Source organism: Vulpes lagopus, chromosome 12 (assembly GCF_018345385.1).
Source record: "Vulpes lagopus strain Blue_001 chromosome 12, ASM1834538v1, whole genome shotgun sequence".
NCBI lineage: Eukaryota > Metazoa > Chordata > Mammalia > Carnivora > Canidae > Vulpes > Vulpes lagopus.
In genome coordinates, this window is record NC_054835.1 from 806,939 (window position 1) to 833,844 (window position 26,906).

A 26,906-nucleotide genomic window follows, 5' to 3' on the forward strand; every position below is an offset into this window, starting at 1 on the left:
CTCAACAGTTGAGCATCTGCCTTCGGCTCAGGGCGTGATCCCCACATTGGGCTTCCTGTGAGTAGCCTGCTTCTCCCTCTGCCTGTGTCTCTGCCTCTTTCTCTCTGCGTGTCTGTCTCTCATGAATAAATAAATCTTTTAAAAAAAGATATACATATATCTAAATCAACATTTGATAAGTAGATCGGAAGAATGGAGGGAGGAGTGGCAGAGACGGGATCAGAGATGGCAGATGAAACAACTAATCCAGACAGGGGCCTTGCAGGGGTGAGGACAATGTACATCCTGAGCTGAGGTTTCTGAGCAACTCTGGCCACTCCGCTCCCCTCCTCAAGAGCTTTGGCTTTAATCACCAATTCTGCTACTAAAAGAAAAGTTGCCAATGAGCAGAAAGATGTTCTCTCTCACTCCCCAGATTCTATGGTGGCTCTGGAACCCAGTAAGGCCCAGTATGAGACCCAGACTGGTGTGAAAGCAGAAGCCTCGTCTCCTGGCTCCCTGGTTCCCATCCCATATTCCCTTCACTTCACTGGACAAAATTCTCCTGCATCTTCCAAACAGGCTCCTCTGTGCTTCCTTCCCTAGTCCCCCAGCATCTCCTCTTTTGCACCTATACTGTCCTCTCAGTTGATAGGATCTGGCTCAACATCCCAGCCCCCACAGCCTGTTGGACGGATCCGTCTGTTAGAGCATTGGCCAGAATGCGAGCTCCTCTAGGGCTGGTGGGCTAGGCCTGTCACCATGTCTGCAGAGCCAGCATAGGGCCCGGCAAAAAGCATTTGTTTGCATTTGACATGGAGGAGGCCAACCTGACTGCCCACAAAGCTTAGACTGGAGAAGAAACTCACCGTCATGCCTTTGCAGCACAGTTGACTAACTGGGAAATAGCACCGATTGTCCAGGAAGCACTTGTCTACAGGCCAGGGGCCTGAGCCCTTAACCAGAGAGCAGGAAAGAAACAGAATCCCATCATGTTCTGGATTTAAGTGCCAGCACTTCTACTTGCATTAACTTTATTTATTACACAAATAGGACATTTACAAAGCACAACATGAAAGGTATGTAACAAAACAGACATTGGTTTTACCAAAAAAGTGCTTACAATTTTTTTTCCGTGTGTGTGTGTTTCTCCCTCTGTTTTATATTTAAATAAATAGTCTTCGTGGCCTGTGCGTTCCCAGGCTGCTCTAACAGGCTAGTGGAGACATGTCTGAATGGCAACATGCTACAACCACATGATCCACGCAAGGAACAGACCTTCAGGCGGGAGGCTCAAGGCAGAGTGGGAACTAGGTGACCCTGGGAAGGGTTTGGCTGGCCACTTACCACATGGCTGTGCTCAGGGCTTCTATCACCAGGAGCAAAAATCAAAGGAAACATGAGAGCTCCCCACTCACCAGGGATCAGGCCCAAGCTTCTCTTGCTAACATCAGCATCCTGTGCAGTGCCAGGTATCAGCTATTCAGGGGATAAACAGGGCTGCACTGACTGCATTCCGGTGCTACCTTCGCTTGGCTCTGAGTCCCATGGAACTGTCTTTGGAAGGGAAAGGAAGCAGGTTCCCTTCTCAGGCTACACCTGTACCTCGCCCTTCTCCAGGTCCCAGAGCAAGAAAGGCATGTAGGTATTCGTTTTAAGGGCCAACTTCAGGCATTTGGATTCCGAAACCTTATCCAGACTCTGAGAGTGATGCAATCAATCAGCGGTGTCCACCATGGGCAAAAGCAGGGACAGCAGATACGTATGTGCCATGAACATGCTTTCCCGGTCCTAGAGTCTCCTTCCAAAAGCAATGTATCGGGTTAACCAAAGCAGGAGGGAGGACTTGGGCTAGAACATGCTTACTAGCAGCCTCTAATAGGTAATGCATCAGGACACTAAGTAATTCTGAAATTACAGGATAAGCTTGGGACAAATGGGCGTCTCCTGAAAACATAAATCATGGCCTTGTACAGCCCAAGCCCTTTTGTTTGGGGTGGAAGAGTTGCAGCAGAATAGGGTGGTCGTGAGCACAGCTGTGTCTGGCCTCCACATTTCCGAGTGGGGGAAGGGGCTGGCTCTGCACAGGGGTACTGGGGAAGCCCACCAGTGCCCCCTGCAATTCTGGGCTCAGCAGGTTCACCTAGGCAGCAAGCACCTTCTCTCTACTCAGAAATGGGTCCAGAATTAGCATTCTTACCACCATGTCCCCGGGCTCCATTTCCCCAGCTCCCCCCATGAAGGGCCCCTCCCTCCAAGGAATCCCCCATGGCGCTTGGGGGCCCAAGTGCCCCCATCAGGAGTCAACAAGTAGCCAACAAGGGCCCCTGACTCTAACCCGCACAAGCATTCAGAAATGCCCTCATACATATCAAATAACATTTCTGCCAGCTGTCCTGTATGGATGCCAGATAACTAGGTAGGAACAGTCTCCCCATATATACCCCGAGTTTTCTCTTCTCTCTCCTTAAAATAGTTAGTGCCTCCCACACCCAAAATGCTACGTCGTTCTCCAGTGGGAGTCCTGGCCACCCCCCTCCCAGCCCCTGCCTATCCCCCTGCCTCTTGGTCTGGACCAGCCTCCATCTCTGCCCCGTTGGGCCTCTCAGGGTTGGTCAGTGTCTCTTCTCTCTCTGAATTAACTTGACATAACCAGACAGATGGAAATGATAAAATTAGAACATAGCTTTCCTTTGGGGACATCCCACAAACACTGTAGAGTTTTCCAGACAAAAGCAACAGAGTGGATAACATTGGGGGTTGTCGGCTATTCGGAATTCAGAGATGGTTGCAAGGAAGAAGTAAATAAAGGCCAGGATGGGAAGAAAGAAAACCTGTAAATTAGAAGGCTGTTGGCGCTGCATGATTCAATTTGGCCTTTGGCCTTTTGCTATTGTAATCAGCTTAAGTTGAAGATGACTCCTGTCTAAATGGAAAAACAGGCCGTTGTTTTTCACCCTGATTCCAAATTTCAGGGAGCTCTGCCTTCTGAGAGGAGGACTCCGTGGTGCCTTGGCAGGTTCTGGTTCTCAGCAGGAGAAGGGAAGGCCAGGCCCTGGGGTCCAGCCAGAGGCGATTAGGACAGCGGGTGAGGGGCGGATGTGTCGCGGGTGGATCCCTGGCAGTGGCTTGGACACCAGCTTTCGGCGGCTGTGGGGCAGTGGTGGGGTGCCCGTGGACAGACAGCATTAGTACTGAAAAAGGATGACCTGCAAGAGGAGGGCATAGGAGGTGGCTGAGTTGGGGGCCTGCCACACCTGGCAGTGCTCCCCGCTCCAGGTCCTCGAAGGCATGAAGAATGAGGACCACTTGGGGCCCAGATCTGGGTTCAAATCCTAGCTCTGTCATTTACTTACAGTGAGACCTTGCGCAACTTACTGTGCCTCTCTGAGCCCGTTTCCTCATCTGTAAAATGGGATTGACAAAACCTCTCTCTCAAAATGGTGAGGATTCAGTGAGATACAGGAGCAGCAGGACATGTCCACTGCACCATTCCCTGTGCCCAGCACTGCATAAAGTGCCTTACTTACGTTACGGAACAGAAGCTTCGGCCCCATCAGTGTGTCCTGCCGTTATGTTTGTTCTACAGGGTGGGCACTGAGGCCCAGAGAGGTGAAAGTCAGTAGGCCCCGTGATCACACAGCTGGGAAGCGGTGGACCCAGGCCGGGCCCCAGGCCAAGCTCTCTTTGTTGTTACCCACTGCCTCTACTGCTGCAAGGCCACAAAGACAGTAGTCATGGATGCTTACTATACCCTGGGCAATGGGCCCAGCACTTCACTTGATCTTCATAAAGCCAGAAGGCAGCCAGGTACCAGACACACAGTGGGTAATCAGGAACCGTCTGCCCCTTTCCCTCACCCTCTTCTACCTAAAGCAACGGGCTGACTTCTCATTGCCACCCACACAGGATGACTGGCTGGCTGGTCAATGGGAGGTGACTTGTCCCAGTAATACATCAGGAGGCACTTGCAAGGGGTCCAGGGACATCCAGTGGGCATGGCCATATGGCTGTTCCATTTTCTGATCAGGAATATTCCTTGCCAAGATTGGTTACGATGAGGAGGAGCTGGAGGCGAGCATAGGTGATGATCTCCCTAAGCACAATCATGGTAACCAACATCTATGGAGCACACTCTGTGTACTACGCACCATGCTACATGCCTCCCAATCATTATTGCATTTACTCTTGGCAACAACCTTAGGTGGTGGCAACAGTTACTATCTCTGTTTCGTGGGGGTGGGAATGGAGGCTCAGAGAAGTGGATTGTGTTCCCAGGTCTCACAGTGAGACAGTGGCAGAGCTGGAATTCAGAATCTGCCCGACTCCAGGGCTGACACCACATTGTCTCACCCAACATTGGCCAATGCTCTTCTCTGACCTCTGGGATGCCTGACTTTGGGCTCTTATCAAGAGAAGCTTCCTCAAAAGAGATAAAACTCTGGTAAGACCCTACCCTCTGTGGGCCTCAGTCTCTCCAGGTCTGATCAATGACAGTATGGCCCTGGTTTCTAAGAGCTTTCCAACTTCTGAAATTGTGGAATCAGAGGATATGGCCAAGAAGAAAGGTGGTTCCGGAAACATTCAAGCAGGTGTGGCCAAATGATGATGTGGTGGAGGCAGGGGGTGCTCCCTGCAAATGCTCAGAGCTCTGTCCTACTGGCCAGACCAGTCCTGGTCTTGAGTGGGTTCAGGAGCCTGCCCAGGGATTACTGTGTCTCCTTACAGCTGGGCCAGTCAGGCCTGGAGGGATTTGGGAGAAAGTACACACAGTCTTGTGCTGATCACACACAACCCACCAGGCCATCCTTGTGGGTTTGGCAAGAAGTGGACAGAAAAGGTCCCCAGGAGCTGGCAGGAAGGAGTGACAGTGAGAAAGTGGGAGGTCATGAAGGAGGGAGAGACATTTTTTTGTAGAGCTGCTGGATGTGAAGTTGGAGATGAGGCCCAGCAAGAGAAAAACTCTGGTGAGGCAGTCAAACCCAGGGGCCAGAAACCTCTAGAGCAAAAGCTGCCAGACCCGAGACTGGCTCATCCTTCAGACTGAACCAGACATAACTGAACCAGACATAACCACAAGCCTTGCTGAGTAACTAGGAGACAAGGCTCAGCTCCAAGAGCAGAGCCCAGCCCTAAACATTTCTGAGGCTCCCCTCTGCCCTTCATATAAAGCCTGAAGCCCTGGCTCCCTCCCTCCTTTGTGACCCCTGTCACTTCCTTGGGCCTCAGTCACACTAATCGCCCTGTGGTCCCTCACACCCAGGCTCCTCTTGCCTGTGTACCTTTGCATCACTCTTCTCTCGACATGGAACACCCATCTTCCCATTCCTTGCTTCTCTCTTGGAGCTCATTACCCCCTCTTCTGGGTCCTCAAAGGCCACTTTCATCCCTCAGCTCACCTGCTCTGTCACCCTGTTCACCTCCTGCTCTAATTCACATGCTCCCTGAGGACAGGGATGATGCCAGCTTGCCTGTGCAGTCCCTGTGCTGGTCTGACGGGACAAGTGGCAGCTCCGAGATGGGTGGTTTCAAGGCGGAGGCCAGCTCTACCCCCACTCACTGTGTGATGCTGGTGAGCTGCTGCTCTGAGCCCAGGTTTCTGTATGTGTGACTTGGAGCCAATCAGAATCACCCTCCCAGGGACACCGGGGTGGCTCAGTGGTTCAGCTCGAAGTGTGATCTCAGTCCCAGGATCGAGTCCCACATCTGGCTTCCTATATGGAGCCTTGCTTCTCCCTCTGCCTGTGTTTCTGCCTCTCTCTCTCTCTCTCTCTCTCGAATAAATAAATACAATCTTTGAAAAAAAGAATCACCTTCCCAGTGAGGCTGTGAAGGGTGAAGTCAGAGAGAGCACAGTGTCAACTATAAAGTGCTCCGAAAGGAAGTGATGAGTGGCCTGTTGGAACTTCAGAGCCCAACAGACAGGCAGCATCACTGCACAAGTCACATCACCTCTCTGAGCTTCGGTTCCCTTGTTTTTACCATGAGAAAGGCCATCCCCACACCCACAAAGTGCTTGGAAGGCATCAATCGGACAAATTGTGTAAAGCACCTGCTGTGAATGGATGAGTTGCTGGAGCAACAGCAGCTCTAGCTCTAAGCAGGACAATCTTGTTGGGTGTTCCTGGGGCATGCTCACCCACCACCAGGTCTGTGGGATTTTGTATCGCACACTACGGCTTACTTAGAAATCCATCTGTCCAACTCGGTTGTCTGCACCATATACCTGCCCCACAGCACCCTGCAGAGCCTGGCACACAGCAGGTGCTCATTCAGGGTAAGCAGAGGTATCCTACGGGAGTGGTCCCCACCCCAAGCCTCCCCAGCAGACTCTCTAGGGGTAAGGCTGGGGAATCTGCTTCTTTACAAGCTTCCCAGGTGATTCTGAGGCATGCCAAAACTGTGCTCTGCTGGCCTGGAAGGTCCCTGGAGGCCCTTCCAGCTGGGAAGAACTGGCCCAATCTTCCTGGCCCACTACACCTGCTGACTCCTGGGGGTTCCCTGCGTCTCTGAGGACTGCTACAGCGATTATTCTAAAAGAGGCATCCATTCAATAAAACTAGAAAAATTAGAACAGAATAGAACAGAATAGAATAAGGGCACCTAGCTGGCTCAGTTGGTAAAACAGGAGACTCTTGATCTCAGGGTTGTGAATTCAAGCCCTATATTGGGTGTAGAGAGTACTCAAAAAATAAAATCCTTAAAAATAAATAAAATAAAATACAAAAGAGGCCTCCAGGGCCTCCCAGCTGCCCCAGGACAAAGTCCAGACTCCTCCACCTGAGCTCCCCCCCTCGCTGTTCCTCCCAAGCCTGCGTGCCAGCAGTGTTGAACTGATCAGGGTTCTCTGAGAGCCAATGTGGCTCACACTTTCCCTGACAATCTCTGATTCAGCCATGAGGCATGTGCGCAGACAGTGCCCTCCTCTAGAAAGTCCTCTTTGGTTTCTCCTGAGCTGTGTGCCCCGACTCTCCAGCTCCCTGGGCTCCTCTGTCAGTTTGATCCCACTGTGTTGTGATTGTATTGTGTTTCCTCCTCCAGACTGTGGCCCCTACAGAGCAAGAACCCTTCTTTCCTCATCCCCATGTTCCTGGCAACTGACTCGGGGCTGCTCAGCAAAGTCAGTCTGCTGAATAAATTAGGACGTACATGGGTTCCCATACAGGCTCTGGGACCTAGCGTAAACTGTGCCTCAATTTCTCCGCTCCTAAAACAAAGGGTCCTCCTAGGACAGAGGTCTGCAAGGCTAACTGAAAGGTGTCTTGGCACCGAGAGGGAGCCAAGTGGGAGTGGGTCCTACCCACTCAGAGTTTTCACCTGGAGCAGTTCTAACTACTTTTATCTGTTTTATGGGTCACGGAAAAAAAAAATGTTTTAAAAGGGCCAGTGCTTAAATACAAAGCTTTCAAGCCGGTGGCACGGGGGAGTGTGTGTCTAAGCACCCTTCTGGTTGTTCAGTTCTGATGTTTGAGATAGTCAGAGATCCCGCTTCCACAAAGGAGACCCTGCCAGTTGATCAAGGTCACCTGCTCACCTGCTATCCCAGGGCCCCATCAGATAGGGGTATTCACTCAACAGACAGGGATGAAAATCAGGAAGGGAGAGGAATAGGTGACAGGCTAGGTTGCAGGGTGGTGTGGGATGTAAGCCTTACTTGGAACCACAAAAGGAGAGCAAAGCAACTAAATTCACAAATCTGAAAAAAAGAAGGCCAACTATTGGGGAGAAGGTGAGGGTGGGGCCTACAGGGAGGCTTTGAAGTGGCCCCTGTACATAGAACACGCTGCTCAAGCCACTGCCTTGGGAGCGCAGTGGGGGCTGAAACATGCTGGGCAGAGGGGTATGCCACAGGGCAGCACATTGCCTGCCAGAAGCCCATCCTTGGGCAGGAAGGCTCTTACCCACCACACCCAATCTGGCTCCATTTACCTTCTCACCCCGGTTGGAGAGTGGCCCATCCATGTCGGCTTTGAGGTGGACGGGGGGTGCGGTGTAAGGCAGCCGGCAGTGCACCTGTCCGCACTGTACCTGACCTGTGGATGAGAGGATGCCTTGGAGCCCATCCTGCAGCCTCCATGCCGGAGCCCACCTGCCCCGTGCTCAGCAGGCTGGAGCCCTGGGACCAGTTTCACCTGGGCCATTAATGGCTGTGTGTGGCCTTGCACCAAACTCCAACAGGGTTGGTTGAAATGCTCTATTTGAAAATCTTTATAGTCTATAAAGTGCTACTCTATAACTGCCCAGCTCTCTGATAAACACTCCTAAGCAAATATGTATTTAACACTGACATGCAAAAATGTACCCCATTATTAGGATCCTTCTTGGTGCCCTGTACCTTCTTATCTCCTAGGTAGCTCTCAGGCTTTACTCTGTACCTCCTAGAGGGTCTGGCACTTTTCAACCTTAATGATGCTGTCCTTGACCATACTATTCATAACTGCAGCCCAACACTCACCTTTCCCCTCCCTATCCTCCTTCCCAGCTTTATTTTTTCCTCCTTAGTGCTTACCATCATCTGACCTACTGTATATTTTTATTGTTGACTTGGCATTGTCTTTGCCAACTAGAATACAAGCTCTAACAAGGGCAGGAATTGTCTGTTTTCCAGACTCTAGATCTTGATGGATTTCCAGTACCTAGAATGAGGTATGACACCTAGCAGGCACTCTGAATATTGGTTGCATGAATCACTGTACCTTATTCCAACATCTAAAACTGTCTGGGAAGTCCATCCTTATATCTGACTCAAATTTCCTGTTTCAGGGCTTCACCACTACAGTGGAAAAGTCCATGGCTTCTCTTGTTCCTACACTTCTTTCTCTTAGGTCACATGGTCACAGGGGAAACAGCCTATAGAGATACCTACAATTAATATGTAACTTAGTACAAGTCACTGCACCTTTCTGAGCCATAGTTCCCTCATCTGTAGAATAAGGCAGTTGTATTAAATTAGGGATTCTTAACCTGGGGTATTCTAGGAGTCCATGAACATCTTAGGATTACACTGAAAACTATGTGCATACGTGCATCTTTCTGGGCTCTGGTTCCACAGCTTTCTATCAGTTTCCAAGCCCCATGGCCCCAGGAAACTCAGAATCCTGTGATGTTAGTTAACTGCAAAGCAAACTGCTGAGGTGTTATTTAGTCATGCAGCAAGAGGCAACAGGTCCAAACACCCTTGACACTTCCTGCCCCACACTGGGTTCCACCTCAAGGGCAAGAGGAAAGGGCACCTCAGTCCCATCTCTAAGCATCTAAGACACACCCAGGCTTCATCAACAAAGTATGTAGGGAGAGTCTTGGCATGACCCCTTTGGGATGCATTACCAACTCCACAGCTGGTGGCCCAGACTCCTGGTACCTAGAGAGTTCCTGGTCCTTGGCCCCTTTAACAGATGATCTAGATGTTCAGTGGGCTCTGTGCAGCCTCAACATAAGTCATTGTTTAGAAAAGAAAGGAAGAAAAGCCCCTCCTACAGAGCAGATGGTTCAGAAATGAAACCATGCAAAGAGACAGGGTTTCCAACTGGCTGCCTGGTGCAGCAGGCAGGATTCTGCACTCCCAGCTGTGCCAGCTAGAACCACCACCACCATTACAAGAGCAGCTAATACTTCTCCAGCATCTACTCAATGCTGGAGACTTGAAGTCAGTGATCTCATCTGCTGCTAACACACTGCTCTGAGATAAGTATTCTCATCGTCCTCATTTTCACAGATGAGGAAATTGGTATTCCGGGAAGCAAAGAAGCTTGCCTGATGTCACCCAGCTAGTAAGTGACAGTGATGGGATTAGAAGCCTGACAGTCTCACCTCAAAGACCACAATCAACCATTAAAGAATACTGGCTCCCGTTAACTTGCTGCAGACCCTTGGTTTCCTCATCTGTACAATGAGATAGTGGTTTCTGATGTTTACAAACATGCTTAGTATAGTGTCTGGCACATGGCAGGGGCCCAGTAAGCAGCAGGGCTCTCTCTGACCCATTCCCCTTTCTCTTTCCCTTTTACTTGGAGCCAGAAAAGGGAGGATTTGTGTTTGTGGGTATGTTGCAGCCACTTCTATTTTTCTGGTCATGCCCAGCTTTGGGGAAACAAACACACTCAAATGGGATGAAAATCCACAATAAGCACCTGCTCAATAGCAGATTCACTGAATGTTTATTCACCCAGAAATCCACAAGGCTACCTCCCTCTCTCCACCAGATTTCTGCTCAAAGGTCACTCTATCATGACCCACTCCAGCATCCCCATGGCACCCGAATGGGGAATGGGGAACCGAATGGGGAATCCCACTGACATGCCATTCCTCCTTCCTTTATTAGTTGATTACCTCTCCACCCATGTCCCACTGTGGAATGTGAGCCTCAGGAGCACACAGACTTTGGTCTACTGTGTTCTCCACTGTATTCCAGTGCTCAGCACAGAAGGCACTCAAGAGTATTTACTGAACACAAGAATGGATTTTTAACCCCCTGAAGCAGGTGTTATTAATGTCCCAGTTTACAGATGAGGATACTGAGATTCAAGGAAGGCAGGTAATTTGCCCACAGCCTCCCAGCTCTGCATACTCCTGCCACACTGCCGTCTTCAACAACCCTAAATGCATCCATGCCACAATGCTTCCAGAGCTATGGCCTGCCTGCATGCAGCTCCTCTGCTGTCCTGCACTCCTACCTCCCCAATCCATGAATCTCACTAATTCTTGACCATCCTTCCAGTCTCAGCTTGCTGAGAGGCAGCATCTCCACAAGCTCGCATCCAGTTCCTTTCTGATAGCCATCACCACCATTAAACCATGCTCTCGGGATGCCCTGGTGGCTCAGCGGTTGAGCACCTGCCTTCAGCCCAGGGCGAGATCCTGGGGTCTGGGGATGGAGTCCCACATGGGGCTCCCTGCAGGGAGCCTGCTTCTCCCTCTGCCTGTGTCTCTGCTTCTCTCTCTCTCTCTCTCTCTGTCCCTCATGAATAAAGAAAATCTTTACAAACAAACAAATAAATAAATAAGCCATGCTCTCGTCCGTCTGGTTATCGTGCTGTGTTGCCTCTCCACTAGGACGTAGGTTCCACCCAGGCAAAGAGTTTGCCCATCCTGTTCTTTCCCTGGTCCCTGAGCCCCGGCACACAGTGCCTACTTGGAAAGTATCTTTTGAATGGCCCAACGGCTTTTCTCTATGACGGGTCCCGACTCAGTAAGGCAGAGAGTGGAACCTCAGCCCCTCTCCGCAAGCCCGCAGGTGCGCGGCACCTCACACTCCACGTCTTCTCCGGAAGGCTCCAGAAGGCCTCCCACGCCTGCGGCTCCCGCGCGCTCCTCCGCGCTCCTGGCCCCTCCCCGCGCCGGCCGGGCCGCCCCGGTGTCGCGGTGGGTCACTCACTCTCAATGTAGCCGTGCAGGGTGACCATGCGCGCCCGCTCGGGGCTGCTGAACGGGGAGTAGTGGATGTCCTCGGGCAGGGCGGAGGGGAGGCGGGACGGCGGCGCCCCGGACGGCGGCACGGGATGCTGCGGCGTGTGCTTTTTATGACGCGCCCGGCAGTTTTGAAACCACACCTGCAACGACAGCCTCGGCAGCCTCAGCCTGCGGACCGTCGCCGCGCCGCCGGGGGACCCAGGAGGGCCTGCCTCGCCGCCTCCCGCGGACCGGCGGCACGTGCGCCCCACGCCGGGCTCCCGAGCCCCTGGCCCTGGCCTCGAGCCCCGAGCCCCCGGCCCCCGGCCCCGCCCCCGCTGGAGGCCCCGCCCCCGGCCCCGCACTCGCTGGAGGCCCCGCCCCCGGCCTCCGCACTCGCTGGAGGCCCCGCCCCCGCCCCGCCCCCGCTGGAGGCCCCGCCCCCGGCCCCGGCCCCACCTGGATGACCCTCCGGCTGAGGCCCGTCATGTCCGCGAGCTTCTGCAGCGTCTGCGCGTCCGGGTTGTTGTCCTGCGCGAACTGCGCCTGCATCACCTACGCGGAGCAAAGCGGGCAGGGAAGCCGGAACCCGCCGAGGCCTCCCAGACCCGGCCCAATCAGAGGATCCGGCCCGGAGGCCACGCCCCCGGGAGCTGCGGTCCCTCCCCGCCCCCCAGAGGCCCTCTCGGCCCCGCCCACCGCGAGGCCCCGCCCACACCCCTGGACGCCCGCCGCCCGCCGCCCGGTACCTGCAACTGCTCTGCGGTGAAGGACGTCCGCGCGCGCTTGGCCGGCTTGGGCTGACTGTCCTGTTCCGAGGGCACTGCCCCCTCCAGCGTGAGGCCGTTCCCTGGGGGTGACAGAAGTGGCTGACCACGCGTCCCCATCTCTTCTAGTGGCATCCTGGAAAGGACGGGGGTGGGGGCAGCTGGTCCCTGGAAGGGTCGGGAGCGGAATTGGCTCGGAGCGGGGATCCCAGGGCCCTAGTCCCTGAGCCCTTTGAGAAAAGGGGCTGTCATTTCTGGGCGCCTGCTCAGTACCAGACACCGCTCTTTTGGCGTGTCCTTTGTGGCTGTGTCACAGCCCGACTTTACAGCAGAGGAAAGAAACTGAGGCTCAAAGAAAAATCTCTGCCCAGGACCATGCATGCTCGCGCCTAGTGGCTTACAGCTGTCTGGCGCCAAACTGGAGTCCCTCTTAGCTTAAATTGGAAAAACCAAAGGCTGGTGAAGGTAAGGTGCTAGCAGGTGACAGGACTGTGATCCTAACTTTATAAAAATGTATGGAAGCAAAAAAGGTTGAAACGATATACTCCGAGGTGTTAGCAGTGGTTACTTCTGAGGAGTGCAATTAGGGAGACTCTATTTTCAATTTTTTGAAATATTGCATGATTGTTGCAAAAGCCTACTTTTGAGGTTTTTGCAACGATCATGTCACTTTATTTCCCTAAATTTAATTTTGTTAACTGGAGTATATGTTAGCCTTTCTCTTTCCGCTTATATTACTTTTATAATCACACCAAGTACAATCCCGTTTCATTTTGAATGACTCATTTTTTCTAGGTCATACATGCTCCTTATCAAAAACTCAGAAAATACAGATAAGCACAAAGAAGAAAATAAAAATGACCAGTAATTCCACCACTGTTCACAATTAGTTGTATTTGTTTTTAATTGGGAAAAACACTATGTTGGGGGCGAACCAAACAAATATGCCACCATATATACAGAGAAAAAAAAAATCTGGGAAGATAGACACCAAAATATGAGAGGTAGTGACGTTTAGAGTGATCTTTATTTTCTTCTTTTTGCTTAACTATCTTTTCTAAAATTTCTATGATGGATGGGTGTGTGTTTCAGTTTAAAGGTAAAACAGTAGGGGAGCCTGGCTGGCTCAGTTGGTAGAGCATGTGACTCTTAATTTTGGGGTCTTGAGTTGAAGTCCCATGTTAGGCATGGGACTTGAATTTTAAAATTTTAAAAATAACAAATAAATAGATAAATGTAAAACAGTAATCCAAACTGAGGGCTGCTCAGTAAAGGATTTCTGAGGTCCCAGGCCTTCAAGCTCCCCCGCGTGATAGGAGTCTGGGGTTGGCCTGGATGTGAGAGCAAGAGTTGTAACTGGCAAGGCTGTAGCTAGGGGTGGTCCTGATTGGTCTAGATATGGAAGGAGCCTAGGGTCACTGATGAGCCATGGTATAGGGGAGCCCTGACTTCTGGGATTCCATCCCAGTGCCACTACTGACTTGCTCACCACTGCAGGTAACTTCCTACACCACCAGCCTTACTTGCTTCCCACCTAGGCTACTTAGTCCTGATCCTGGCAGGAAAAAGTGATGGCCTTGGGCTGGAACTCTCAGGGAATTCCTGACTAGTTCCCAGGCTAGAAATTGAGGCAGGGTGGTCCATATACCTCCGGAGAGGCCCTGAAGATGGGACAAATACTTTGTGTTATTAATGTCCCAAAGGTGAGCAGGCAGGACAAGGATTGATGTGCCATCTTTTTCAATGGGAAAATGAAACTTAGAGGGGCAGCCGCATCTCAGCAGCCTCCCTTGTTTAATGAGGTCTGATTGAGGGTCCCTGGAGCTTGGGAATGGGGTGGTATTGTATGGTAGTTAAAAGCCTGGGCTTTGGAGTCAAGCTGTCCTGCCAGTATGTAACCTTTGGCAAATCACGTACTGCAGATAACCTCTGCCTGTTTCCTCATCCGTAAAATGGGGACACACCAGCTACTTCTCAGGGTTTTTGTAAGGATGACACAAAATAATGCACATTACAGAGAAGTTAGCAGCTTCCAAAGACCCAGACAGGAATATTATGGAAAGGATCCTTGACTCTGCCCTCATCCAACCTCCACTCCTACCCCTTTCTAGCCGCCAACCCAACTGTGACTCAGCCTTCACAGTCCGTGCAAAATATGAACCCTGTCTGCTGGTCTGTGTGTCTTGGGGAAACAAGGTATTGGAGCCAGAAGAGATTTAGGGATCTTTCTAGTTGACCATCTATCTTGCACAGATGGGGAAACAGGCCCAGAGAAGAAAGGAAACCCCATATGTCAGCACAGCATACCAGAAGCAAAATTGGAGCTCATATCTCCAGACTCAAAGGCCCTTTTCCTTACAATCCAGGATGAAACCCCCACCCCCAAGCCTCTAGCTTGGAGCTGCTGGCATTTGAGTTGGGAGAACAGAGTCGAATTATCTCTCCAGGACTGGCCTACGGCCAATTCCAGGCAGCCAAAGGGGATCAGTCCTCAGGCCAACCAGAGCTAGCCAAAGTGGAGCCAGCTGCCCCCATTATGAGAATCATCTCTAGGGTTCATTGAGCGCCTCCTGGCTTTACAACACATCAGCTCATCTATCTTTGAGAAGGTGTCTTATCATTAACTCCATTTTACAGATGAGGAAACAGTTGGAGAGGCAGACTGACTTCCTACTTCCAAGCAAAGAATGGAGCCCAAAGTGCATGCTCCATGCACAGCCCCACACCTTCGCAGGCTCCAAGTGATAAAGGGAGTGCCTGCTCCTAGAGGAGTGCCGTCAGTGCCTTCGGTGCTGGGGTGGGGTGGGAGAGGGCTGGGCACAAAGGTGTGGCAGGGTGCTGGGTGGGGCGGGTTGGGTACCGTTCTCAGCAGCTCTCTTGAGGTTCTCGATCATGGTGTCGTAGTGGATGCGGCACAGCACCTTCTCCTCCACCAGGCCAAACTCCTCGCCCGTGGACAGCTGGCGCTTGCATGAAAAGCAAGCGAAGCAGGCCAGATGATAGGCATTGCCGCGTGCCCGCCGCACCCAATCGCTGGCATAGATCTGTCGACCGCACCGTGCACACTTGGTCCCAAATCGGCTGTGGGACACCGGGACAGGAAAGGGGGGTGGCAAGGCTCAGACAGGCTACCCCTTCCCCCCACCAAATCCCAGTGGCCCGCCAGCACCCATACAGTTCTCTTTGCCTGGATCCACCCCATACTCCACACCTCTGCAGGCACCAGCTCAGCTGGTGGGTGGTTTTTATTTTCTTCTTGGCGCTTTTCTGAGTTTTCCAAATTTTCTACAGTGATCCCTTATATTTGTATGTAATGAATCTGTTCATGAAAATGTATCTTAAGTGCTGGGAAAATATAATAATACAATAACATGCAAGTTTTTGAGTACTTACCACATGCCCAGAAAGACTCTAAGTGTTTTATTCTGATTATCTCAATTAATCTTCATTTTGCAGATGAGGAAAATGGGGACCAGAGAGTTAAAGTAACCTGCACAAGGTCACATAGCTTGCAAGGATAGAAACCCAAGATGAGGGGCAGCCCGGGTGGCTCAGTGGTTTAGCACTGCCTCCAGCCCAGGGCCTGATCCTGGAGACCCTGTATCAAATCCCACGTCAGGCTTCCTGCATGGAGCCTGCTTCTCCCTCTGCCTGTGTCTCTGCCTCTCTCTCTCTCTCTTTCTTCCATGAATAAATAAATAAAATCTTAAAAAAAAAACAAGATGAACAAACTGTACCCCAGCTGTAGACATGCTCAGAGTTTCTTGGAAGCATAGACGGATATGCATTTGCTGGCTCTGTGCCCTTGAGCAAATTGTTTAACCCCTCAGACTTCTCACTTTCCCTGCCATGAGCTGAGCTCCGTGACAACAGCAGTGACTACTGCTTAGTACTTTTCAATCTATTAAGAACCAGGCAGTCCCAGACTCTCAACTCCAGAGCCCCAGGACATTCTAGCAGTAAATGTTACAAAGACAAATAAACAAAAGACCCAGATGAAATGTCCCCTCCCCCATAAGCCTTCCTTGTTGGGCCTTTTCCCCATCTCTCTCCCCACTTGTAGTGTGGCTACTTGGGTGTGGCTGCCTCCACTAGCAAATTGGGAACCCCTCCAGGAAGCAGCTGAGTCTGGTTAACCCTGTTGCAGAAGTCAACGCAAAGCCTGACCTCTGAGCACCAGGGAAATTTTGTTCTTTAAGTAGATGACTCTGTCCCAACCCTCAGTCTGTGCACACTCTATTTCAGGGAATGATGCCACCACTCATCCAGCCCCTCAAGCTTAGAAACCTAAATCATGCACTCCTTCCTCTCCACCCCACATCTAACCAGTCATCTGGCATTTGGTTCTTTTCCCTAAGTATCTTTGGGAATCCTCCCCTGTCTAGTGCCACTTGCTGTTCTCCTAGGCCAGTATATGCCCTGCTCTCCCTGTTTCCAGTGCCACCCCCAGCCAACAACCATTCCTCCACACAGTGGCCCCAGCAGTTTCCAGCATTCGTCGTGAATCTGGTCCTGCCCTGCTTAAAATCCTTTGCTGACTCCACTCTACCCTCAGGATCTGGTCCAAGATCCTTGGCGTTTACAATACCCAGCAAACCACAATCTCTTAGACTCATCTCCTCCCTAACTTTCCCCATCCCACTCCCAAGCAGGAGTCCCAGGCAGCTAATATCTAAGGTCAGTGCCAGATCTCTATGGCCCCCTCTGAAGCACCTTCCCAGCCCAGGCCTTTGCACAGACTGTGTGCTCTTCACACACACACACACACACACACACACACACACAACACACACACACCCCTCCCTGCAGAGTCCCGCAGTCCCTGCACCAGGCTGGCAGTGACCGTCAGCCCGTCAGATTCTTTGGCTCTCCCTCCCACCCGCTGTGTTCCATTGCGTTCCTGGGAGAGGACCAAGAAGATGTGCCTCTGCAATCCACCGGCCGGCACACTTCCACCCAGAGGAGCTCTCGGAAATGCCTGTGAGTGTGTGCAAAGATCAGCCTAGCAAACGCGCTCTGGTTACAGCCTCGCCTGCTTTGGCAAAGGCAGGCAACTGTCAACTGCATAAACCCTCTTGGGTTGAGCCGAGTGCGGGAGCGCGGAGGCCCCGGCCGCCCGGCCCCAGACGAACGCCAACGCCACGGTCTCTGACCAGGAGCGCAAGGGAAGCCTGTCGCTGGCGGCGCGGTTGTTCAGGGAGGCTGCGCTGCGCGCCTCTGCTGGGCCACCGCCCCCTACACTCAGGCGGTTCCGGACCTCGGAAACTCGGCTTCCCTAGGGGACAGCCTAGCGAAGCCCGTGGTTTCCTTCCCAATCGCTCAGTAAAGGGGATCGCCCAGCCCAGTGTTGCCCACTGTCGCCGAGGAGCAGCCCCGAGTGCCGCGGCCCGGCCGGCTGTACGCGGACTGGGGGCACCGCCAGGCCTCGGGGGGAGGGAGCGGCAGCCGAGTGCGGAGCAGGCAGGGCGCGCCAGCTCCCGGGGCGCAACGTCTTCACTGCACACCCGCGGCTCCGCGCAACCCCGTGAGATGGAGACTCCGGCACCCATTGTGCACCCGTGGAATGGGAGGTTCGGAGTGGACAAGTGACTTGCCCAAGACCACAAAGAGCGTGGGGCTTGGGGTTGAGGTCCGTTCTGAGGTGCAAAAGGAACCTAGAACCTGCGGAAGCAGCGGGGCGAGAGTTGATAAGAGCTGGATCCCAGGTGTATTAACTGGTAACCGGCCCGATCTGCCCCCGTGGTGTCCCTACTCCCAGCCACGGGTCCTTGCAAAGTCCCACGCATAGGGCCTGAGGCCCAGCAGACTCAGGAAGGCGAGGAGTGCTCCCAGGGAGAGGGGAGAGCGGGGAAGGGAAGGTCCCGGCCTTCAGAGGCGGGATGAGAGCGGCTGCGTCTCCAACCTGTGCTCTGGGCGCCGAGCGCCGGCCCGTGTTCCGCGCCAGAGTACACCACCCGCGATCCTCACGCTTAGCTGTGCCAGATTCCTCGTCTTTCACCGGAGATGAGTCCAAGACACCCTCACGCCCCTGATCTTCCCGCTGCACGAGTCCGGGACGCCCGGGCGCCTTCTGCGCCTACACAGTGCATCGTACCCGCCTTGCTGCCAAGCGCACCCCGCGAGTGATCTCTCACCAACTTGCTCTCCCTCCACGTGTCACCCCAAATGACAAGAGCTGTTCCCAGACCCAGGATCTCCCCGGGCTCCCCGCAGTTCGGCCCAGTCAACGAAATCACCTTTGTGATGGATCCTGGGATGAGGGTGAGGGGGTCATTAAGCAGTTTTGGATAGGTTTGCCGGCCGCTTCAGAAATGTATCCCCCACCCAGGGCAGGGGTCAGTGACACAAACAAGGGAGCATGAGGAGGCTTACGATCGAGGCTCTCTGACAAACCGATAGACTCCTTCCCAGGCGGGCTTCGAGGCCCGAGCCGCCGGATTCCGGAAGCAGCGAAATAGGCGCGAGACAACGAAACTTCAAGAATGGGGTGTTCGGGAGCTGCGGAGGGAGCGCCAAAGGGATTAGGGGCGCGGCTACTGCCCTTCCACCCCCAGCCTTGTGCGCGTCCCTCCCTGGGTCCTGGTGTGCACCGTGGGGTAAAGGCGCAAAAAACCGACAGGCTTTGGGCTTGGAGAGGTATCCGTCATATGCCACGCATCCTGGCAGCAGCTGAAAGGAGTGGGGTGGCCACCATGCATCTCCTTGCCCTCTCTTCCCCAGTAGGGAATAGAGGCATCTGGGTACTAGTGGTTGTGCGGAGGGAGCTGTGCCTGCTCCACCAGGTCGAGCTCACTCTCCTGGCCTACTTCCTCTGGATACCGAGTTGGTGTTCATTATTTGTTGGATGAATGAACCTCAACGAAAGAGCCTTTTGGAGTTTCACTACCTCTCCGTTCCCCCTTATTACCATACCAGAAGCTAAATCGAAGCTACAAATGGAAAGGCCAATGTTAGTTAGGAAGCTGGAGAGCCAGTGCAGAAACTCAAACTCAAATTCACGTATTTTGCGTCCAAGACACTCACTTGACTGCATTAGAGAAATTCTAAGAAGCCAACAAGGTGGATTGGTGGTGGAGCCCCTCCTATCCCCTCTGTTCCTTTCTTTCTAGGCAAACTCTTAGGAGAAGAATCCAGAAAAAACAGAACCAGCAATTATGAGGTTAAAACGCCCCGCTCCTTGGAGCTCCTTGGAGATCCCAGTCGGAGGCCCCTCCCCAGAACTCCTCTCTCCGCTCCCCCAGCATCTGTCCCCCAACAGCTGGCAGCCGCTGGACCCCCTCCCCCACCTCTACCGCAGTGGGGGGCCTCTGGCTTCCCAGCTCTGAGCCTCCCAGGGGACCCTCGCTCTGGGGGAGGGGGGTGGGGTTCTCCCGCTAGACCCAGTGGTTGGGAGCTTGGGTTCTAGGAGGAAGGCCAGAGAAAGCTGAGGGCTTGCCCTAAGTCACATGGGCCAAGCTCGGGACCAGGAACTTAGGCCTGCTGCCCTTCAGCCCAGCCCAGGACACTCTCTGAACCCCACCCGAACAAACGCCAGGAGCAGGAGTTAACCCTTTACTCCCCATTGCCATGCGCCAGAGGCAAGAGGGCCAGGGACCTTGGCGACCTGATCCTGGCAAAGTTGATCTAGTCACAGCCCCCCCCCCTGAGGAGGTCCCTCCTGTCCTAGTGATCCTAGGACCCAGCCAGGTCACACACCAGAGCACAGAGTGGCTTCTCCTTGTGCGAAGCCAATGAAACTGGGCAAGGAATCTCAGGTCAGGGAGAGAGAAGTCATTGCCATTCCATGGACCTCACCTTGTAGAGAGCAGCTGCTGACATATCTCACCTATAAAACAGTACTGAATGTTTAGACTCAGGGATGGTGGAGTCAGGCAGCCAGGAGCCTCACCCAGGATCTGCCACTTAGTAGCTGTATGACCTCACCTTTCAAGACATCAGGTCCCCTCCTATCATGTATAGAGCTTGAGAAGAGCTCTATACATTCTGGTGAGCAGTATCCTCACCCCTGCCCAGCCCCTCTTACACTCTCTCACTGAGTGACGGCGGGGGCTCCTCTTTCCTCTCCCTCAGGACATCAGTCTCCCCAATCATACAGTGGGCATGATGCTGGGGGCACCAAAAGAGGAGGCACTGCAGATCAGTTTGTGCCCTGTTTGGGGGGCAGCTGCTGCAGGTCAGTGGGTGGGAGGAAGCTGTCTAAGGTTGTGGTTGCTGAGGGCACTAGGGATATGAGTGGGCCAAAAAAGGAACTCCATGCCCCCCCCCCCCCGCCCCGCAGGACTTTTCTTCACTTCTTGGAAGAAAACAGAAAGAAAAGTGGTCTTAACCCAAAAAGCAAAGTAATTAAAAGCAGTATCATATTTTCCCTGGTGGCCTGCTAGGACTCAGGGAGTAAGGGTTACCTGGAATCTGATTGAAACCACCAGGACTGATGGGATCCCTCTTTGGAAGAGACTGAAGGAGCGAGGCCCAGCAGTCTTGCCAAGGGCATCCTCCTATGCTCTGCAGCCTCCCTCCTTGCTGAGTTTGGGGGACCTTCCTAACTTCTAACTTCTGGAGCCAGCAACACCAGGCTCTGCCAAGGGAGACTATGGGGGATCTACAGGATGGTGTCAAGGAGGGGCAAGATAAAGGATGGAACAGAAGAGAAACCCTTCCCTGACAGATAAGACCAGAGGACCATGAAAGCCCCCTGGTGTCCCCTCCATGAGGTTTGGCTCTTTCCTCCCTCTCCCTACCCTATTGGGAGATTTTGGCCTCTCCTGGGTCAAAATGCTCCAGTCTACATCCCACCAGATCCTTGACCTTGGTCTTCAGGAAACAGAGGACTAAGAAACTCAGTGCATGGCCTCTCTCTGAGCCCCAGATCTTGAGGGAGGGCTCTGCCTCACATGCCACCATTCATGCTTTCCCCAGGAAAAGCTCCTTCGAAGCAGCGACCTAGAGCCTGGGCTGCTGCTGAGAGCAGACAATAATCCCCGCCTGACACTCTGAAGCTTTTTCTTTCCCTTTTTGTGGACTTTATTATTTTTGTTACAGGTGGGACTGCCAGGGATGGGTTATGCCTGCAGGGAGACCTGGCTGGGGTAGAAATGATTAGGAAAGCCACAAGTCTTCCCTCATCCAAGGGAATACGAGCTTTTATCCTGTCCATTTTCCTAACCCAAAATCTGTTTTAGTTTTGCTTTTGGAGCTTTTGTCACTGGAAAAGGACTTACACTCAGAACCTGCTGACCAGAAATGGCCTGGCCCATCCCTCCAGGGAAACACTGCTCCTCAAACTGCCAGAGGAAATGCCGTCAGGGGATTTACTGTGCCCAGCATCCACTCTGCCAAGGGCGACAATGGAGATAATAGAGGCATCCATAGCACCTGCCGTTTAGGGAGACTACTGAGCCCTCCTCCCTATACTGGTCTCCTTGGCATCTCAGACAGACAACCCTGGAAGTAGGAGATAGAGGGCAGAGAGATGTAGTCACTTGCCCAAGGTCACACAGTGATTCATTGTTGGCCAGATAGAGCCCAATTACTGCCTATCCCCACAATAGCTATACTTCCCATCCTCCACCCCACGGCAGTGGGAGGCGGGACTCCAGAGCCAGTGGAGGCTCTGAACAATGGGATCAGGATCTAAATTTTGACGAATCCTTGAAAGTCTAGTAAAGCACAGCATCCAAGGAGGCTAGGTACAACCTGGGCATGAGGTGAGGCTGGAGAAGCAGGGAGGAAGCTGCCAGCTCCACCGTCACCAGGACGGCCAGGAGAGGGGTCTACCCCCTGCCCTACTCTGCAGAAAGAGGCTTAGATATTATCCTGCTGGTTTCCTCAGGCTGGAGCCCTGTTCCTGGCTAGTGATGAGCCCCTAAAACAGCAGTTGGCTTGGTTTTAGTTTTTTTCTTATTGGTTTGTTTTGTTTTATTTTGTTTTTAATCAAATGGAGGCAGGCATAGAACAGGGAGGTGGCAAGACAGGGGCTTTAACCTCTACTTCCTGCCCTGGCCAGCCAATAGTCAGAGGGAACACTGGAGAAAGACATACCCACTACACAGTGATAACCCCCTCTGACGCACGCATGTAGCAGTCCACATCCACAAATCCACATCCAGATCATACCCTTGGCTCCTCAATGACCCCTCAGAGAAGAAGTGGAGTAGGAATTATGGGATTTCAGAATTTTCACCCTGTCACCTCTGGGTTCCTGTCCAGATGTAATCTTGTCCCGACTACCTTGCACACACACACACACACACACACACAAAGTCGCAACATTCACACAGAGATACACACTCTTGACACACATAAACTAAGACAAATACTTGTTATAAAGGAGTACACACGCTGTCCTCATACCCCTGAACTTGTTCAGTGACACATTCCTCCAGTGCCACTGCACAGATCCAGACAACACAAGACACACAGACACTCCTTGCATGCTGAGTCCCAGGCCACCTGGTAGACCCCCATCTCTCCATTCACATCCCAGGTGCACAGTCTTTCACATCCATACACAAAAGAAGAATCCACTTCTGAAACCAGGCTTCTTATGGTTTCCCCAGAGTTACTCCAGCCCCAAACACTGCAAGCTTCACCCTAGACTCAAGATCCTCTCTTTTCAAGGGCCAGGAGACTCAAAGCCAGAGGCAAGGCGGCAGGCATTACCTTCCACCACTTTCCTTGACTCTCAGGAGCTTTCTGGGTCAGGGGTCTTTCTAGAAAGACTGAAGACATGATCCCTGCAGAGGCAAGGGTGAGAAGCATGTCTGAGGGTTTTGGGGCTGTTATAAGGGAATAGCTTACTCCACTTCCTGACAAAGCCCTTGGGAACAAGCATCCCTTCCAGAAACCAGTCCCACTCCACTCTCTGGACTCCGTAAGCCTGGTGGCATGGCCTCAGGTCAGGTTCACCCTTCCCACCAGTATCAGGCCTGTGGCCTGCTGTGCCCCTGACCTCGACTCCATGACAAGGTCAGGCCGGAGCCCTGTTTAGGAGCTGGTGCAGGAGGCAGAGAGGCAGCGATGCTGCGGAGGGGGAGCCTGGCAGCTGTGGAGAGGTGCAAAGAAGAGGCTCCGCAGGGTGGAGAGCCCAGCCCAGGGTAATCCTACTCCGGGCCTTGGTTGCTGGGCCCAACTCCCTCCCTCACCCCTTCCTGTCGCAGCAGCTCAGAGTCAGAGCTTGGACCCCGAAGAGGCTGAAGCTCCGGAGGGAGACGATGACGGAATGGAGGCTGAAACAGGCGCCTGGGACCCGGGCAGGACCCCAGACTGGAAATGCGACGCTCGAACGGCGCGGGGCTCTGAGTTGCGGCGGAGCCTGAGAGGTTGGAGCTTAGGGTGAGGTGATTGGCTATGGGACAGGATCTGATTGCTGCGAGGCTAACGCTTGGGGCTTCACCAGACCGGACCCAAGGAGGAGCCAAGGGCAGAGCCGGTGCAGGAGCCTGGAGCCCAGGTCAGGGTCGGCCGGTAGAGACGCCGGCACTGCTGGAGTCGGAGTAGGGTTGGAACCCAGAGCTGGAGTGCACTGGTGGTGCAGACGGCGGCCGGGATCTGAGCGGGTTGGGGCCAGAATCTAGGATGTCAGGGCTCGACCGAGGCGCTTGATGTCGGAACTGGAGCCAGACACTGCAAGACCAGAGACGGAGCCAGAGCCGCGACCAAAACCGAGTGCGCCACAGGAACCGGAGGGCGGGCCCGGGGCCCGACCTGTGCCGGCCCCAGCGCGCGGCCTGGAGCTCCTCGTTCCGGGCGCGGAGAGCCGCAGGCCGAGCCCGCGGGCCGCGCAGGGATTGCGCTCGGGCGGGCTCCAGCGCCAGAGACCACGCGCATCCCAGGCATCCTCCGCGCACACGGGCGGCCTGCCTGCCACGACACTGCTGGCCCGGCGGCCGCAGCCTACCTGAAGTAGTCCATCTTGCAGAAGATTTCCTTATTCTTGATGTAGCAGCTGTTCTGCTGCCTCAGCGACGTGCGACACACCGAGCACTCGAGGCACCGCACGTGCCAGATGAGGTTGTTGACCTGGGGAGGGGGCAGAGGTAGAAGACGGCTCAGAGCTGGCCTCTTTCCCCGCCCGGCCCCAGCCTCCCCGGCCCCATTTGCTGATACAGTAGCTGGAGGTCTAAAGGTGCGTGTGACTTCCCTACTTTTCTTCTGTACCAAGGGAGCTTAGGAAGTTAGAATTAAACTTTTCCCATTTTCCAGACGGAAACCCCGGGGGGTACAGAGAGGCTCTAAGATTTGCCCAAAACTGCACAGTCAGGCAGTGGCTGAGCCAGGATTAGGAAATTAGTGGACCTGGCGCGGCCTTTGGGGTCCTCAGGGCTGCGACCCACACCCCGCCAACACAGGCAACATCCCGCGCCCGTCTCACCTTGAGCAGATATCGGTCCAGGATCTCGAGGCCACAACTGGAGCAGATGTTCTTGCCGGCGGACGGCACGGAGGAAGCGGCGGAAGGCGGTGAGCAGACGGACGGCGTGCTGGGTGTGCAGGGGGAGGCCCGACCCTCGTCCTTGTCCAGAGCGCCTGCCAGGGCCTCGGCGTCCGACTGAGCCTGCAGTCGGGGGCAGAGGGAGAACCGCACGCTGAGCTGAGCGCCCAGCCAGGCGCCCCGCGCTGCTGCTGCCTCCGCCTCGAGCCAAACCTGGGGCCCCAGCGCATCAGTCGACAACGAAATTCTCCCGAGGCGCCGCGCCGTGGGCTACTGGGCTACAGGATGGGAATGGAAGGGCCTACTGGAGAGGAGGGGACGGCCCAAACTTTCAACCTGCGCGTCCCGGGTGCTGGGGACAGTTAAAGTCTACATTTCCGGGCGGGAGAACCGAGGCTCGGGGAGGGGCGGCGCCTCCCCGCAGTCGCCCCCGGCGCATGGGCAGCGGCTCGGGGCGGGAAAGCCGGTCAAGGTCCCCGGGGCCGGGCAGCGGGCGGACGGGGGGCGAAGGCAGGACCCGACAAACTCACCATGGCGGGCGGCGCGGTCCCTTCAAGGCAGCGGGTGGTCGCTTTGCAGCCGGACCCTGGCTGGGCCATCACCTGGGGGAGGGGGAGGGAACTCAGGCGGTGGCGGCTGCAGAACTGGCTCCGCGCAGCCTGAGCCCAGCGCCTCCCCGCGCCTGTTATATAAACCGGCGCGGAACAATGAGTCTTAACTTTGTAGTGGGCATTTAAAGCCCTTCCCCACAAAAGCGGTGTCTCTCTAATGAAGCAATTTGAATTTGGATTGGATTTTTTCCCTCTCTCTCCCCCTCTCCCTGCACTTAACCCGTGGCTCTTGAAGTAATCGCTTAGTTCCCTTGCAATCCAAGCCTCTGAGGGGGAAAAAAAAACACGCGCACACACACAAACTACCTGCAATTAGAAATTGTCGTGAATGCCCAAGATAAGAGGTAGCCAGAGTGTCAATTCCAACTGTCAATCAGTGAGATCCATCAGGCCGCCCAAAGAATTGCAAATTTGATTTTTTAATGGTAGTAATTAAAAATCGAATTTTTTCTCCCTCCACCCACCCCCCTTCCTCGCTCCCTTCTCCTCCTCTAGACACAAAATGCAAAAAGGAGAAAAGGGAGAAAGAAAGAAAGAAAAGAAAAAGGAGACGAGGGGGCGTTTGAGGAAAATAAAACCCGGAGTGCTGGGAGCACCAGCTCGCCAGCCCAGCGCTGCGAGATGGATGCGGCGAGATTGACACGAATTCAGGCGCCTTTCGAGGGCCAGGAGGAGGGAAACCCCGAGCAAAATGGGGGCAAGGTCCGGGGGGAAGTGGGGCCAAAAGGAGAAAAGAGGCGTCCAAGAAGAGGGACGAGCGCCCGCCAGCCCCTCGGCGCGCCCGGGACCGGCCCCGCGTCGGGATTCTCAGCGTTGCGCCAGCACAACCCCCGGCGCATCGGCGCTATCAGCGCCTATTCAGACGGACAATACCCGCCTCGCCTCCTCTTGATTCGCCTGTGTCTTTGCTAAATCGCTTTTTGAGAAATTCCTCCAACATTTGCATAATGTGTTCCCGCTTTCCGCGACCCCCCTCCGCACGCGCGCGAGCTCACACACTCACATACACACCCTCGCGGGCGCACCCCGAACCCCTCCTCCGCCCGCCGCCCGCCGCCCGGCCCGGCCCAGCGGGGCCCCGGCCCGGCCCCTGCTCGACCCGCCCGCTCGGTCGCTCACCTGGTCGGTGGCGGGGCCGCCCTCGGCCGGCAGCCGGCAGCCCTCGGGCAGCGCCGGAGCGGCGTTCTCATGCTTCCAGTACATGCATGGGCCGGGACGCGGCGGGCTCCGCGGGCACGCAGCGCGGAGAGCCGCGCGGAGCCGGGCCACGGCCACTGCGGGAGCAGAGCCCGAAGCAGGAGCTCTAGGAGGGCCGAGGCGCCGGCCCCGCCGCCCCGGGCCCGGCCCCGGCCCCGGCCCCGGCCCCGGCCCCCGCCCCCGCCCCCGCCCCCGGCCCCGGCCCCGGCCCGCGCGCAGCCCCGGCCTGCCTGGCTGCTGCTGCCGCCGCCTCGGAAGAAGGTCCCGACAAACTTGGAGAGGCCCCCGCCCTCTCCTCCCCCTCCCCCTCCCCCTCCCCCTCCCCCTCCTGGTAGTCCTCCTCCTCCTCTCCCTCCTCCTGGTCCTCCTCCCCCTCCAGCTGTGGCGGCGCCCCTGCCACTGGAGCCCCGCTCGGTTCAAGATGAGTCATGCGTGACCAATCCCCTCCCCGCCAAGGCAGAGCGAGACACACACAGCGAGGCAGCGACCCAGAGACACACACACACAGACACACAGACGCACACAACCTGGGAG

At 54.5% G+C, this 26,906-nt stretch overlaps 1 protein-coding gene across 4 annotated transcripts; it reads right to left on the reverse strand.

The window, feature by feature from the left end:
• Positions 1 to 996: 996 nt before the first annotated feature.
• LHX6 (LIM homeobox 6) lies at positions 997 to 26,706 on the reverse strand. 4 transcript variants are annotated; one of them, XM_041725932.1, is made up of 11 exons: positions 26,603 to 26,706; positions 26,295 to 26,449; positions 25,095 to 25,166; positions 24,505 to 24,687; positions 24,031 to 24,152; positions 14,995 to 15,215; positions 12,117 to 12,217; positions 11,827 to 11,922; positions 11,354 to 11,528; positions 7,909 to 8,012; positions 997 to 3,188 (listed from the first exon to the last, which is right to left on the reverse strand). In XM_041725932.1, the coding sequence occupies exons 2-11, from the start codon at positions 26,376 to 26,378 to the stop codon at positions 3,168 to 3,170; spliced, it is 1,179 nt and encodes a 392-aa protein (XP_041581866.1). In that variant the 5' UTR covers positions 26,379 to 26,449; positions 26,603 to 26,706; the 3' UTR covers positions 997 to 3,167. The 4 variants fall into 4 exon arrangements, with proteins under 4 accessions (XP_041581866.1, XP_041581865.1, XP_041581867.1 ...); XM_041725931.1 differs by lacking the exon at positions 26,603 to 26,706 and having other exon boundaries at positions 26,295 to 26,578; XM_041725933.1 differs by lacking the exons at positions 26,295 to 26,449; positions 26,603 to 26,706 and adding an exon at positions 25,482 to 26,146.
• Positions 26,707 to 26,906: the final 200 nt, after the last annotated feature.